At 46.9% G+C, this 16,626-nt stretch overlaps 1 protein-coding gene across 3 annotated transcripts in view; it reads right to left on the bottom strand.

Annotated features, from left to right (window-relative positions):
* Nucleotides 1–16,626, bottom strand: part of ADAMTS17 (ADAM metallopeptidase with thrombospondin type 1 motif 17) — a 407,285-nt gene that overhangs the window by 305,832 nt on the left and 84,827 nt on the right. For all 3 annotated transcript variants that reach the window (XM_061394241.1, XM_061394239.1, XM_061394240.1), the window contains exons 5-7: nucleotides 10,646–10,729; nucleotides 9,813–9,970; nucleotides 1,767–1,810 (exon numbers count right to left, since the gene is read on the bottom strand). In XM_061394241.1, the coding sequence (XP_061250225.1) occupies nucleotides 1,767–1,810; nucleotides 9,813–9,970; nucleotides 10,646–10,729 (286 nt within the window). The remainder of the gene's footprint in view (nucleotides 1–1,766; nucleotides 1,811–9,812; nucleotides 9,971–10,645; nucleotides 10,730–16,626) is intronic.

Below are 16,626 nucleotides of genomic sequence, written 5' to 3'. Positions count from 1 at the left end.
TTGGCAGTCCTGGCAGGGGACTGCCAGAGATGGACATACCCCAGTCCTCAGTCCTCTACAGTGTGAATCAGACTCAGACGGGCATCAGCTAACCCTCTGTTGAAGCCTACTTTATGCTGCATTTGTCTAGTAATTCCATTATGGAGACAGCTCCCAAATAACAAAGCATGATTGGTTAGTTGGTTTTTAACACTTAGTTCTCAGACTTTAGAGGATTGATAAAGTATAGTATAAAAAAATCATTTTTAAATTCTGAAATGCGACATAAATGTTAGCTACCATTCTACAAGATTTGGAAAGACCTTGTAAGTGACCTTGTCCTAAGTGACCATTTTATGGATTATGGAGATTTACTAAGGGCTTCCCTTGTGGCTCAGCCGGTAAAGAATCGGCCTGCAATGCGGGAGACCTGGGTTCGATTCCTGGGTTGGGAAGATCCCCTGAAAAAGGAAATGGCAACCCACTCCAGTATTCTTGCCTGGAAAATCCCATGGACAGAGGAGCCTGGCAGGCTATAATTCATGCGGTCGCAAAGAGTAGGACACGACTGAGTGACTTCACTTCACTGAAGGTCACCCAGCTCATATGTGGCAGAGCCAGAGCAAAGGCTCGGGATTACCTGCTGCCAGGACTCAACGGGAAGCACAGGTTTGTAACATCTGCTGCTGCTGCTGCTGCTAAGTCGCGTCAGTCGTGTCCGACTCTGTGTGACCCCATAGACGGCAGCCCACCAGGTTCCCCCGTCCCTGGGATTCTCCAGGCAAGAACGAGGGAGTGGGTTGCCATTTCCTTCTCCAATGCATGAAAGTGAAAAGTGAAAGTGAAGTTGCTCACTCGTGTCCGACTCTTTGCAACCCCATGGATTGCAGCCCACCAGGCTCCTCCATCCATGGGATTTTCCAGGCAAGAGTACTTGAGTGGGGTGCCATTGCCTTCTCTGTGTAATATCTGAATTTCACAATAATAGATATATTCAATTCTATACCATTTTCCTTCACTTTTCCTATAATTTCAGTTCCAAACTGTGCTTCTGATGGTGCAATATTTCAACCTCCTAGTGAACAGAAGTTTGTGCTACAGCAGACAAAACTGGCAACCTCTTGGTATTTCCCCTAAACCAAATACTCTATTCCTGCACCCAAAGACCGGTTCCAATTTGAAATCTATGAGGGGTCTAGAGCAAGCCAGACATAACTGGGGACAGGAGAGAAAGAAAACAGCAGTGTAGGGGAACGTGGGGAAGGTGGTACAGGCTGAAGGGCAGAGGCGAGGGAAACTGTGTTTTCCTGTGTTATGTGTCAGCATCGCTACCGTTCGACCAGAAAGCGATGGGCCTGGGGCCAAGGCTGGGGGAACACACCAGTCCCACAACCCCGCAGTCACATCTCATCTCTGAGGACACTTGGTGAAGCTTCTGTCTCATGACAATCGTGTAATTCAGTGAGGTCCCCCTCCTTACTGGTGACCAACAGGCTCAGCCAAGTGCAACCCAACTAGTCACCTCGGGGCAGCCTGGAGGCTCCTCCCCTGGACTGCACTTTTCATTTCTTCTGTATTAACCCTGTCTAGATGACTTCTGCCATAAGAAATTGCAAAACTTTTTAGGAAAGAAGAAAAGTAAAATAAAATCAAAGACCAAATTTACCAAAAAAAGAGGTAACAGAAAAGGCACAGCTTCTCTAAGGATGGCGCTTTCAGACTGGAAGGCTTATCAAGTGTTCACATTATCAGAGAGTATGGAGTTATTATTTTAACTCTAAACTTACCAACGGTGTCACAAGGCTCATCTTTGTGTACGCAGAAATCTGTCCTAAAAAAATTTTTAAAAAGACATAGTAAGGTGTGTGCAGTACCTCCAAGAATGGGAGAAGAAAACATGTCAATTAATTTTGATTACTTGTCTTGCCGATAACAAAGTTAATACTTTATTTGTCATGAATTATAATGAAAAATAATAACTAGTAGTGTTTTGGTTTTTTTTTTGCCAAGATTAGCCACATTTCCAGCTGATAGGCCCAGTAAACCCCACATAAGACCCTCTTTTCATAACTAAACTATTCCACACATAACACTTAGTTGCTGGAACGACTCCATCCATTGATGGAAGTTGCAGAAGATACTTACCAAATCATCTATCAGAGACAATTATTTGTCACTATCATCATACTACAGTGACTTCCGAAGTTACTCTGCTTGCGCAGGAATTAGTTTTATATGCTTGAATGACCATATATCACTTACATGAGAACACAACAAAAAAGTCATTTCTAAAAGTTATATTTTGGGACTTCCCCGGTGGTTCAGATGGTAAAGAATATGCCTGCAATGCAGGAGAACCAGGTTCAATCCCTGGGTTAGGAAGATCCATAGAGAAGGGAATGGCAACCCACTCCAGTAACCTTGCCTGGAGAATCCCACAGAGGAGCCTGGTGGGCTATAGTTCATGGGGTTGCAATGAGTTGGACATGACTGAGCAGCTAACACACTGGGGGTCCAGTGGCTAAGACTCCACACTCCCCATGCAGGGCACTGGGGTTCAATCCCTGGTCAGGGAACTAAGATCCCACATGCTATGTGGCACAAACAAACAAACAAAAAGTTATGTTCTTTAGAGCTCCCTAGGATCTCCCAGGTGCATGGCTGTGGACAAATGAAAAGCAAAGATGCTCGAAATCTGGTGTAGCCCTGGTTCTGCAGGCACCAGGGGCTCCGTCTGGACCCTTCTTTCTGCCCATAAATGCCCACAGGTGGAAGCTAACCAGAGCACTGTCTGAGGCGGTATCTTGCCCAAGACTTGGCGAGAACAGAAGTGCCTGGCCCCACGCTCATCTACCCACAGGGACCTGTGGGAGCTGGGAGAAATCACCCCTTCATCCGCTCCAGTGAAGCTTCAGGCTGAAACGCATTGTAAGGCACCTCTTCTCATTCGACTTTAAAAAAAATTCTCTGGGAAGACAAACAGGGCCAGCCTGACTACGTGGGCACTAAGCAATGCTGAGAACGCAAGCGGCAGTCCTGCGCGGGCCGTGCGCCGCCTTCCCTTTAGGACAGCCCACCCCACTTCCGAGTCCAATGTCCCCAGTTCCTCTCCCACCGTCTATCAAAAAAATCTATTCTCGTGGAAGGGATCTCCCACTCACACTGGGGACAATGGCAAGAAGGCAGTGTAATGCCATCAGCTTTCCTTTTCTCTCCCTCCAACCCACAGCACGTTCTGTTCTATTTGTCTTCATGATGTAACCTGGGCTTCCCAGGTGCTGCAGTGGTGAAGAAGCCACCTGTCAATGCAGGAGATTCAAGAGACACAGCTTCAGTCCCTGCGTTGGGAAGATCCCCTGGAGGAAGAAATGGCAACCCGCTCCGGTATTCTTGCCAGGAGAATCCCATGGACAGAGGAGTCTGGAGGGCTATAGTCCATGGGGTCACAGTCAGACACAACTGAATGACTGAGCATAGAATGGAACAATGTAACCCATGCCTAACACCTCTCAGCAATACGTGGCTGCCCACACGGACGGAGCAAAACCTGCGTGTTCCCAGCACCAGCTCTGCTTCAGGCTGGCTATTCTACCTACCCACTAGACCGCAGAGTCCAGATCTGTAGGCATGAAGATTCCACGTGGGGTTCTGAGGTACAGAATACCCTGGTCAAGGCCACTGCCTCAGGCCTGCCAGGCACCCCAGACATCCTGGGAGCCCAGAGGAAGCGGCAGCCGGTGGGGTGTGGCAGGTTGGAGGGGCGGCCCTGAAGCTGGGCAAAGACAGCGGGAGGGAACTGGGCAGTGCCTTCGGCAACCCACCTGAGTGCTGCTGACTGCACTTCCAATCTTTCACAATAAACATGTATTTTGGTAATCAATTTTAAAACAGTTTTTAACAAAGGATAAAAGGAAGCCTTGAAGACCCCCATGCTTTTTACAACCCCCTCCAAAACCAAGGGAGCCTCCATGGAAATGGAGATGGAATAACCATAGGAAAACAAAGACTCGTGCCTTGATTTTTTCTGTCAAAGATGACTTTCAGAAGACTAATTACAGGCAATAGAGGGTGGCAAGGAAGATGCAGAGGCAGAGAGGCAACCCAGTAAAATTAGGGACATAAATATATTCACTGGCCTTGTATTTAACTAACCCCAACTCAATTTTCTTGACCTGACACTCCCCACTGGAATGTTCTGAGCATGTCACACACACACACACACACACACACACACACACACCAGACTGGCCTGAGACCTCGCTCCAGGGTTTCCCAGAGCAAGCAACTGAAAGTGTCATCGCATTGCCTCACTTGGGCAAGGGGAGAAAGGCTGTGTGGGCATTAGTCTCATAGGAGAGAACTAAACAGGCTGACGGGGCTGCTGAGGGAACCGGCCGCACCTCCTCCTGTCTGGCTCTCCGGCCAGCTTGGGGGAAGACGCTTAAAGGGCACGGTGTGCCCTCTCATCCCGGCTTCCCTGTAGGGAAACGGGTGGTCCCAAGCGATGGACCCTGCAGCATCCCCCGCTGCTTCTCCCGAGGAGGTGGGTTCACAGGGGGCCAAGTTCAATTAGAGGCCTGCTTTGAAAGGGTCACCAAAACCTAAATCTTTTCTCCCCTTCCTGTTCAAGGTCCTTTCTCAGAAAAGGAAAGTAAAGCCATCCGCCTGCAGGGGCAGCTTCATCTCTAGGTTCTCTGGCTCCTACATGCCAGACCCACAAATACGGGCTGCAGGAGTCAACAGAGAAATGGAAAAGAAAAAATAAAAAAGGGAGGGTCGCAGTGCAGCTCTCCAGCCTTTACGTCTGCTCACACTCACATTCCACTGTTTCTACCTCAAGAAAAGGCTACATGGATCTACAGGCCAGAGCGGACTCCAAGGATGTGTGAGCTGTACCATCACACAGGCCCCTCACCCAGAAGCCTCCCATCCCCCAACCTGCTTTAACGCTCTGCTCAATGTCTTGAAATTCTTAACAATTTTTTAACATGCGATCCCATGCTTTCATTCTGCACTAGGCACAAGTTACATAGCTAATTCTGTATATCACCTATTGCCTGGCATACAGTTGGGGTTTAATAAATACTGACTCCTTTACTAAATGACTGGCATACATTTCCAGGCCACTTTCAACGTGCCTTATCAGCTCGCTGGTGGCCTCATCTCTCCCCAGTGTTTAAAAATGTAACGCCACAGGTACCCACCAATCTGTCCCATAAGCAAGACCAAAGGCTGAGAGAAGACCATCCCTGGGGCTGGGTAGGGACTGGGTGGAGTCACATGGGAAGAAAAAGTGGAGGGACAGCTGGACACGTCCCATTGGTCACACTCTGGACTGGCCTTGCGTGTCCCTATAGCTATTTTCCAGGAGCATAGACCTGGGTCTCGGGGGTAAAACTCCTGGCTTTCTGGAGGAGATGTGGAGCCAAAGGTGAGGCCACGACAGGTGTGAAGCTCCCTGAGGCCCAGTCTGTGCATGTTCCGCCTGGTCCCCAGGCTCAATCTACTGAGAGGTCCCTGCTGGCCCCACAGGGCTGCAGCTGCTGGAGATACAGTGCCCACCACTCCTGTCTCAGCAGCTTCTGCTTGACATGTCATGCTCCCTTCTCAGCGGCTGGCCGTCTGTACAGCTGGTGGGCGCCCAGGAGGATACACTGTCGGGCTCAGCCACAGCCCAGATGGAAAACAAAAGGCAAAGAAACCACACCAGCCAGCCCCAGGACTGGAGGATGCTGGCCCCTGAATACGGCCCCTGAATACACACGGCCTCCAGTTAGACCCTCGGTGCAGATTACTCCAGGGGGAAGGGCCGCTGGTCCACAGCGGCAGCTGCCTCGCACCCGACTTCCCTGTGAAGATGTCAGCCCATCAGTATTCCAGCCCAGGGAACCACAGCTCACAGCCTCTGATTTCTAAATGGTGCGTCTCAGTCCCATGGGCCTCCAGCCCTGGCTCCGTGGCCGCCACCCTGTCCTTGTAGGAGGGCTTCAGTGTAACATCTCTGAGGACCCAGGAGACGGACAGCACCATTGGTTTAGTCCGGTGGCCCCACGGAAGCGAGAGGGACCAAGATTGCTCGAAAAGGAGAGAGGCAACGCCGGCAGGGCCGAGGCCTCTGCGTCTCTGCCTGCCGCTGAAGACACCTTGCCTTCCCAGGCCACCAGACATCTTCCTCACCTGCACCCACAACCCGTCTACAATCAGGACCACCCCCTCCAATGTGCTTAGTTAGAAAAGAACATTTTAAAAGATTTTTACTGTCGTAAAATAAGTTCTACGACAGTAAAACTTACCATCTTACCCATTTTTAAGTATACAGTTCTGCAGTGTCTGAACTGCAGGTATATTCACATTGTCCTGCAACATCTCCAGAACTCTTGGAAGAGTGAAATTCTATATGCATTAAACACCTCCCTATTCCATTCTCCCCGCAGCTCCTGGCCACTAACCATTTCTGTCTAAATGAATTTAACTTTTCTAGGTGTGTCATACGAGTGGGATCACAAAGGATTTGTCCTCTTATGACTGGCTTATTTCACTCAGCAAAATATCCTCCAGGTTCATGGTAACCAGTGTTAGAATTTCCTTCCTTCTTAAGGCGGAATACTATTCCATTTGTTGGAATACAACAGCAACAAACACCAGACCCCACGTTTTGTTTATCCATTTCTCCATTGATGGACACTTGGGCTGCTCCCACATTACTTACCATTAGTAATGTTGCTATGAATAGAGGTGTTTGAATATTTCTTTAAAACTCTGCTTTCAATGCTTCCAACGCTTTTAGAAGTGGACTTCTTGGACCATATGGCAGCTCTAGTTTTAATTTTTTGAGGAACTGCCATACCGTTTTTCACAATGGCTGCACCATTTTACATTCCCACCAACAGGACACAAGGGTTCCAATGCTTCTACATCCTCGCCAACACTTGTTCTGTGGTCTGGTGTTTTGTTTTAATAATAGGCATCCTAATGTGTATGAGGTGTAAAGAAGAACATTTTTATGCAAAATATTTCCGGTATGGTAAATAAGCTGTTGGGACACAGGAAAAAGAGAAAGGAGAAAGCTGAATGGGAAGCATTCTAAGGCTGAGGGTGCATGCAGTCTCTCTCGTGGTGTTTTGTAAAAAGGCTAATCCAGTAGCTTTGTCAACACTAACTTTGGTAACATCTATTGCCTCTGATAAAAAGGCTATTTGTTCCCAAACCTAAACCGCTTGCAAGTATTTTCTCCCCCAGACAAGAAAGGAAATAGCAGGAAGGTGAATAACCAATATAGAGGAAATCCCCCTGGGTTATTCTCAACAAAACACCAGAATTTATACATTTCATATAGTATTTATAGAAACCACTTTCAAAGTAATAAATCTGGAAGTTTAGCTGCATATTCTAAAGGCGATATTACATAGAGCTCCTTTCTAGGAAAAGTTTGTACTACTCATTGAATTATCATTTGGAAAATCAATCACATTAATTTATAGTCACATATAGACAAGGTTCCCAAGGAACCATGCCTGCTCCCCAAATCAAACCCACTCTCAAAGGCTGCAGCCATATGCTCAGTACAATCTTCAGTGCTTTACTGAGTGCCCCAGAGGCTCCAAAAACCATTTGAAAGAGCATGGAAGCCTCTGATTAGTGAGTGTGGGGGCCAGAGCTGCTGAAGAGATGGCATCCAGGGGTTCCCATCACTGACAGGGGTGGGCAAACACAGCTTAAAGCAAGTACAAGGTCAGGCTCACCCCTCATCTTTGGTGCCTAGTAGACCACCAGCCACATGAAGGCAATTGGAATTACTGAATAGACTTCCCAAATGTCCCATTATACATTTAATCACATCCTGTAGAAGCAGCAAGTGTTCTCATAAGGGATCAGTGTGCTGCAGATCACATTTTAACCCTTTAGGGTTCACAACCGATGAATCATCTACAAGTGTGATTAGGTATCTCTTCGGTGTCTGGTGGTGGCAATGTGCATGTTCTAGGTTTTTTGAGGAGAAGGCTACTGAGCTATCATACCTGGTACCTGGTGCCTGAGGCTGAGATCACATAACACATCTGGCTACCTTCAGGACGTCATCAAGCCAGGGGCTTGTACATGGCCCAAGAGATGCAAACCGAGAGCCTTTCTGGGCTCAAACCCAACGTCTTAAACCAGATTTAACTCCTCTTAGAGGAGTAGGCTGTCTTCATGCTAAAGATACGGTAAACTGTTCCCTTTCTCTGAACTCAAAGAAAAAAGAAAGCATATAATTTTGAAAGTAGTTTCTTAAAAAACAAAATCTTAAAACCAAGGTTGATACATTCATTCAAAAAGTAAAACATTGTATTTTAATCTAATGGGTTAAATTATCATGAATCATTTCCACATATTTTCTAAAAGGGGATTTTGGTGTGAACACATAATACATTTTATTTATATTACTGAGGTAAAACAATCAAGGAAAATCAGTTTTTCTAAGAGAGATTTGAGACAGGAAAAAATTAAATAGCCACATCTATACCTACAGTGAGTTGAATTGTGTCCCCAAAAAGACATGTTTAATTCCTAACCCCCGGTCCCAGGGAATGTGATCTTATTCGGAAAGAGAGTCACTGCAGCTGTAATCAAGTTAAGATGAGGCCACACTGCATTAGGCTGGGCCCCAGTCCAGTGACTGGTGTCCTTACAGAAGAGGGAAACGTGGACACAGGGAGAACACCATGGGACGATGGGGGAGAGACTGGAGAGATGCACCCACAAGACTGGGGATGCCCAGGACTGCAGCTGCCTCCGCAAGTTAGGGAGGAGGAGGGATCCTGCCTCCTGGCTTCAGAGAGAGCAAGGCCCTGCCCACACCTTGACTTCAGACTCCTGGCCTCCAGAACTGTGAGAAAATACATTTCTGGTTTTTTGAAGCCACACATTTTGTGGTAGTTGGTTACTGCCGCCCTAGAAAACTAAAATAACGTTGCTGCCGTCTACACAGAGAGATGCCTTTGATTACTACTGTCCAGCAGGGTCCCTGGCTTCCCTCTCAACCAGGAAGAGTACATCCAGCTCTGCAGACGTGAAGCTCAGCTCCTGGCTTCAAATGGAGCCTCTCTGTGAATCCCATGGGCCTCTGTGCCTGCTGCTGTGTCCTGAGAGTGCCCATAGATGGGGCTGTGCACAGCACACACATTCACCTACGTGGACTTCTTGAAGCTGCCTTGCGCTGGGCTCAGTTGCTTTAGTCGTGTCCTACTCTTTATGACCCCGTGAACTGCAGCCCGCCAGACTCCTCTGTCCATGGGATTCTCCAGGCAAGAATTACTGGAGTGGGTTGCCATGCCCTCCTCCAGAGGATCTTCCTGACCCAAGGATCGAATCCACGTCTCCTACATCTCCTACACTGCAGGTCGATTCTTAACCGCTGAGCCACTGGGAGCATGGACTTCCCTGAACAGGAAAACTGGGGGCATCCACTCCCTCCAGTTAGGAAGCAGCCTCATACACAGGTGAGCTCTTTCCAGTGAGCTTTATATTTGGTGTTGGGAAGAAGTAGTAGACAAATTTTCTTGAGTTTTAAGAGTCTTGGGTAACTAGAATTCAGTAGTTTTATATTCATAACAGCAATAACAATAATAATAGCTAATACTTTTGTCCTTACTTTGGGGCACTATGAAAGTGCTTCCCATGGTCATTTAATCCTCACATCTCAGAGGCAGAGCTATCATTTATCCCCATCTTACAGATGAGGAATTCAAGGTTCTGACAAGTGCCCAAAGGTCTGATTTCCAAGCCTGAATTTCTCTCCAATGGGAAATGCCTTCCCTCTCAAGTCTGCAGCCCCAGGCCGAGTCCAGCTTTACCTGGTCACGAAAACAGCAGCATCCACGGGGGGCGTGTCGTCCTTGCCTCCTGGAACCTGGTTGTTGCCGAGGTACCGTGCACCTCCGTACTCTTCATTCTGCCAGTGACAGAAGCTCTCCAGGGACCGCTCACCATGATGCCCAATGGACAACTTGGCCTAAAAGAAATCGGGGGGCGGTTACAGAAGCAACTTCCCAGGGAAGCCAGAGTTTATGCTCAGACCACAGTGCGGGTATTAAGGAAGAGACAGGGGCTCGCAGGGGCATTATTCAATGTCACCTGCCCACAGCACTGGTAGGCAGATGCAGAGACCCAGAGAGAGGCTACCAGGGCCTTACCTAGAAGTTAGGATGAAGACTATCTTATTAAAGATAAGCTTTCTTCTTTTTAGCAAACTGAAGAGCATACCCAATGTTCTCATGTGCACTGCTTAACTCTTTAGGTAACACTTTCATAAGGAAACACACTCAAGACCAGAAAACGATGCTACAGTGCACCAAATTCAGCCTGAAGCTTGGGTATAGCTCCAAAAGGCTAGCCATGATCACAAACATCAACTCTGCACCCGGGAGACATGGGGGAATGAAGAGGGGGGACAAAGGTCCACTGCTCAGGGCTCCCCGAGAGGCTGCGGTTACGTGCACGCCAGCAGCAGTGCCCGTCCGCCTCCCACCAGGCATCCCTGGTCGCTGGCTGGGGGCACACTGCTGCCACCCGCACAGCCAGGGACAGAGGGCAAGACAAAACACCCGGGCCCTCCTCAGCACTCAGCAGCCACTAAGAAGCCTAAGGACCAGATTCGTCTCCTGTAACTGTGCTGACGGACACTTACAGGGCGTTGTCGTAGCAGGACAAGCTTGGTAACCTGAATGTTGACTTTAATTCCAAGGCTCTGGTGCTGAAACATATTGTATACCTGTCAAGAGAGAAAAAAAGAAATGTAGAGAGATACCAAAAAAAAAAAAAATAGCAGTGTCCTAAAACAAACAAAGATATTAGGTAAAAACTAAGGATATCTGAACAAACTATGGACGTCAGTCAATATAATCAACAACACTACCCCATTAGTTATAATAAACATATCATATTAATGTAAGATGTCAAAAATGGGAAATTGTGAATGGGAATTCAATGTACTGTCAATTTTTTAATAAATCTAAAACATAAAATATAAATGAATGAAATATAAATATATTCATTTATAAATTAATGAAATATAAATTATATTCATTAAATGTTAATTACTTAAAAATATTTTTTAAAAACTGTGTTCTTCCAGTACAAAAAAATCTAAATATATGATTTGCAATCATATATATATATATATATATTGAAATTCAAATTTCAATGTTCATAGATATTTACTGGAACAAAAAATACATACACGTAAGATTTATAACCCAGATTTTATTTAAAAGGCCTTCTGAGACAAAAAAAATTCCCATAAATATAAATTCCTCAAAAGAAACTTGCATAACAGGAAACTCTGGAATCACATACATGTGAGGGCATACAAGCTTACATGCAAAGACCAATTGGAAATAGGCTGGTTGAAAAAAAAATACATAGGATGGGTGAATTTGAAAAAAAAAAAAAAAGAAATGGTTTCAGCTGATTCTGGGGTTTCCTGCAGGAGGGTGAAGAGGATCTTCATGATGGTAGGGGCAAAGTCCGTGCCTGTGGCCCTCTGCCACGTGCCAATCTGCATCATCCCTAACCCTCCTCACAACCCATCACAGGTGGTGTCTGCACCAACCTCGACTGAATGAAATCAAGCCACTCGCTCCGGACTCACAGTCAGTCAACTATGACCACAATCCAAATCTAGCCTTGTCCAGCCATAAAGGCCACATTCCTATTTTACCTTAAGTCCTCATTCTAACCAAAGTTCGTCATGAGATACAGTAACAGAAGAGCATAAACAAAAACAAAACTTGTCGCTCAGTCGTGTCCGACTCTTTGCGACCCCATGGACTGTAGCCTATCAGGTTCCTCCATCCATGGGATTTTCCAGGCGAGAATGCTGGAGTGGATTGCCATTTCCTTCTCCAGGGGATCTTCCCAACCCCAGAATCGAACCCGGGTCTCCCGCATTGCAGGCAGACACTTTACCATCTGAGCCACCAGGGAAGCCCATAACAGAAAAGCATATGCCCCCTTAATTCTGCACCTCTTGTTGGTAGAACTTAGTTACAGGGGTCTCAACATCAAGAAATCACAGAATTCAAGGGGAAGAAGGATAGGAAAAGTCAAGTAAGACAGAAGAATGAAAGTTGATGTAGACAGAAAAAAAAAAAAAAACAAACATTGGATTTGAGGACCCCCAGATCATGACATCCTCCTGAGTTCCTTCTCAGGAGAGAGTGGGATGCAGGGAGGCAGAGTGGAGTAGGTGATAAAGGTAGCAGTATAAGATAAGAAGGAAAAGCTAAGAACCTTTTAAATATTCCCTTTTCCTTTTAAATTAGGAAAATACTTTGGTTTCATTATGTCCTTTTCCCAATGTTATTAATATATATTTGCCTTAGGTTCAGGTATACAACATGATGTTGATGCTGGGAAAGATTGAAGGCAGGAGGAGAAGGGAACATGAGGATAAGATGGTTGGATGGCGTCACCGACTCAATGGACATGAATTTGTGCAAACTCTGGGAGACGGTGAAGGACAGGGAAGCCTGACGTGCTGCAGTCCATGGGGTCACAAAGAGTCAGATGTGACTGAGCAACTGAATAACAATATAACATTATGATTATATATCCTATATACCACAGTATATATAATATAGTAAATATATACATATCTCAAAATGATTACCACAGTAAGTTTAGTTAACATGCCTCAACCCACACAGTTACAACTGTTTTTCTTGTGAAAGAACTTTTAAGACCTACTCTCTTAGCAACTCTCTGGACTTCCCTGGTGGCTCAGATGGTAATGAATCTGTCTGCAATGTGGGAGACCCAGGTTTGATCCCTGGTACAGAAAGATCCCCTGCAGAAGGGAATGGCAACCAATGTAAGTATTCTTGCCTGGAGAATTCCATGGACAGAGGAGCCTGGCAGGCTACAGTCCGTAGGGTCACAAAGAGTCAGACACAACTGAGAGACTTTCACTCTTTCGCAGCTTTCAAATATATGATACTATAGTCCTGTTAACTATAGTCACCATGTTGTACATTACATCCCCAGGACTTATTTATCTTATAACTAAAAGCTTGCACCTTTGACCACCTCCACCCATATCCCTACTCTCAGCCTCTGGGAACCACCAATCTGTTCTCTGTATCTATAAGTTCAGTTTTTTTTTTTTAGATTTCACTTATAAATGAGATCATACTGTATCTGTTTCTAACTTACTTCACTTGATTTTGGATATGTTACTTTTTTTCTGATAGACGTAATCTAGAGGGAGAATTTTTCAGCAGGGGCATTAAAACTTTCTCTCCAGTACATCAGCAGCAACATAAAGCAATGGCTACAGCCGACAGCACGGCCACAGTTAATCCAGGCCCTGTGAAGCTGGGCACACCACTGGGCATGGAAGCAGCAGAAACCAGGCATGCAGTGTTTGAGCATCTGTGCGACAAAGGAATTAGCTGTGTCAGTGCTTGGACTTTTCTCTTTGAAAGCTATTATTAAGGCAAAACAATCTTTGTGTAATTTAATATTCTTTCCCACAAGGAAAAAGACAACATATTCAGTTCTTCTGTTCTCACTCCCTCCTTCCAAAACTTTTTCTTTCCTTAAGAACAAAATTGCAGTCATTTTTAAAATTCTGGATCATCTGTAGGCCAATTCTGAAGTCATGCCTTAGCTACCTATCCCCAAACCTGGGTGAAGAAAGGAAAAGCACATAACTTTTTCCTTGTTTTGATATTCTGAGAACCACCCAATGGCTATAAATCAAATTTTTCCAGAAATATTCAGCCTTAGGATTGGGCCCAAACTAGAAAACCTCAATTCAAAACATGAAAACTGGGAAGAATAAAAACTTTAAATTATGAGGGAGAAAATTCAAGTCACAGAGGGTTTCAAAGCGCAATCGAAACATTGCCTTTAACAGTAACACCAGCCAAAGACATTAAAGAATACTGCAGGTTTAAAGGAACAACACAGGAAACCGGTTCTCAGGGTGTTCTGACACACCCCCTGAAAGCAGCATGAAGAATGGAGCCTGAACGGAATGATGCAGGTTTCAGCAAGGACAGAACCATGGGGACAAACTCCCTCCTCAGAATTGCTGGGTTCTTCCTCTCCACCTGAGGACACTTCGGCACATTCTGTATAAGGCTCAGGTGCCATCCTTGGAACAAATACACAAAAAAATACATGAGCTGGAGCAGGAGAAAAGCTTCATGCTCCAGGAGCTGGGATGGAGGGCAAGATGGGGACCTGCTTAATGAGCACTAAGTTTCAGTCTTGCCAGATAACAAAGTTCTCAGGTTTGGTTTTTCAACAATGTGAATACATGTAACCATCCGGATTTGCACACTTAATGACTAAAATGGTCAATTCTGCTATGTGCATTTACCAAATTAAAACTTTTTCATTAGCTAACTTAATAAGCCTCATGCTCTCAAGATGTTCTCTAGGAAGCCTGCAGGAAGCTACCGGCTTTGATGTGTAACCGGGAGGCTCACGTTCAGGAGAGCGGGTATGGAAACCTGATCGCGGCTGAAGCGTCTTGTCCCGGGGGCAGAGCACGCTCCCGCAAAGCCGGGCAGACACACGTTCTCCCGCCGGGGCCGGGGCCAAGCCAGGCTGGCCAGCTGAAAACCCGACAGCACCCCAGAACACAAAGCACCAGGCCTCAGAGATGTGTAGCAAAGGCTGCCTGTCTTCCTCGCCTGTGTGGAAATGCACGCTCGGGAGAGCCGTGGAGGTGGCGGCCTCATGGTCTTTAGGGAGACACCTGGCTGGAGAGGAAGCAGCGCAGCGATGTCTGGAGTCTGTCCCGCTCTGGCTGGCTGCGTCCTGGCACGCTCAGAGCCCCGGCTGTGTCCACCGCATCGGCACCCGGGCGCCTAGCCGGGGCCCTGCAGCCAGCAGTGCAGCGACCTGGGGACACCGTCAGGGAGGGGCAGACAGGGACAGGTGACGGAGCACGTGGAAGGAACTGGTCCAAAGGCTGGGTAGGGGTGCTGTTCGCAACTCCAGGCCTGTGGGGTGGGCGGGGAGGGTGCTCACAAGAGCACCACCTACCAGCATGACTCAGGGCCTCCCTAGGGACAGAGTGGAACCAGAGGTGACACGCTTACATCGCCGGCTGCACCCACCCAGGCCCCACCCTGGAGGGGGCTATATTCTCTAGCAGTCCCTCTGACCAGGGTCCCTGAAGCAGCAGCAACACCCCCTGGGCACAATTTGGAAATGCATTCTGGAGCCCACCCCAGACCCAATGAAACAGACAGCCAGGGGGGAGACAAGCCGTCTACATCCACCAAGCCCCCCAGGATCCCTAGGCTGTGGGAACCAGTGAGCCTTTGAACACGCCGCTGGTCTCTGCTCACCAGAGAGAGGCTTGTTGTATGTTTCACATGGTAATTGAGTCAAATTGATGTCATTTTTCCTCCAAACAGAACTCGCCTGGAATGTCTCAGGTTTTCGTTCCACTCTGTGGTTGTTAAGGAAGCTAAAAACAACCAAAGCTCTGTCAAGTGGCCCCATTTTCCAGCTTGGCTGCCCAGACCCAGGGCTTCGAGTGTCAGCACCACCTGTTTCCGTCTGCAATTTGTTCTTTAAAATATTCCTGCTCCAGTGTCACCACCACCCCCAAGCAAAGGAAAATCAAGTCATGCATATAAAAAAGGCACTACCGCACATTTGGAAAATCAGCCAGATTTTCAAATCACTCAGAGCACAGGCTGCAGCTTGCTGACAGCTCAGAGATCCAGGTCTGGGCGAAGTGTCTCTCACACATAACCACACAGGTAAGCATACTTGCAATGTGAAGAGGACTGCTGGAACACACAACCCAGCGGGACCCTATCTCCCTCTCAGCCAGGAGGGAGGGATCTTTTAAGACACAACTGACCCGTGCAGCAGCCTTCCAGCTCACTCACAGCAAAGCTGAGCGCGGGGGCACCACGCCCTGCCCTCCCGTCACCCACAGAAGCACCTCTCCCTCTGCCTCCCAGATGCCAGGATGACCCTACTGGCCAGCTCCTTATGTCAGGACAATGCCTTCCCTTCTAAATAGAGGGTCAATCATCACAGAGGTGTCCTTAACTGCCCTGGTCACTTGCTACCACCTGGATCTTTGTGTAGCATTTTTTAAAATTTGCACACAAATCTCATGGAACTGTCTGCTGGGTGCTCTTGGTTGGCACCACCACATGAGGTCTATGAGGATGGGAAGTGTCGTGGTCCCTGCTTGATCCCTAGAGAAGTCCCCAGTGCACATTAGGTACCCAGTAAAAATATAACTGAATGGAATTACTGAGTGTATTTCATTTTATTTTTTATAGTGATAAAATACATACAGAGTTTCCCAGGGGGTGCAGGTGGTAAAGAATCCACCTGCCAATGCAGGAGACGCAAGTGGGTTCAATCCCTGGGTCAGGAAGATTCCCTGGAAGAGGAAAGGACAACCTGCTCTAGTATTCTTACCTGGAAAATGCCATAAACAGAGGAGCCTGGCAGGCTACAGTCCACGGGGTCACAAAAAAAGTCAGACACGACTGAGCAACTTGGCACACACATAATACATATAACATAACATTCACCGTCTTAACCACTGTTAAGTACACAGTTCAGTGGCATTAAATGCAATGTTGTCATTGTGCTCCCGTCACTACATCCATCTTCGCAGCC

This window comes from Bos javanicus, chromosome 21 (genome assembly GCF_032452875.1).
Source record: "Bos javanicus breed banteng chromosome 21, ARS-OSU_banteng_1.0, whole genome shotgun sequence".
Classification (NCBI taxonomy): Eukaryota; Metazoa; Chordata; class Mammalia; order Artiodactyla; family Bovidae; genus Bos; species Bos javanicus.
The sequence above is the reverse complement of the archived record's forward strand: the minus strand, read 5'-3'. Positions and strand labels throughout refer to the sequence as shown.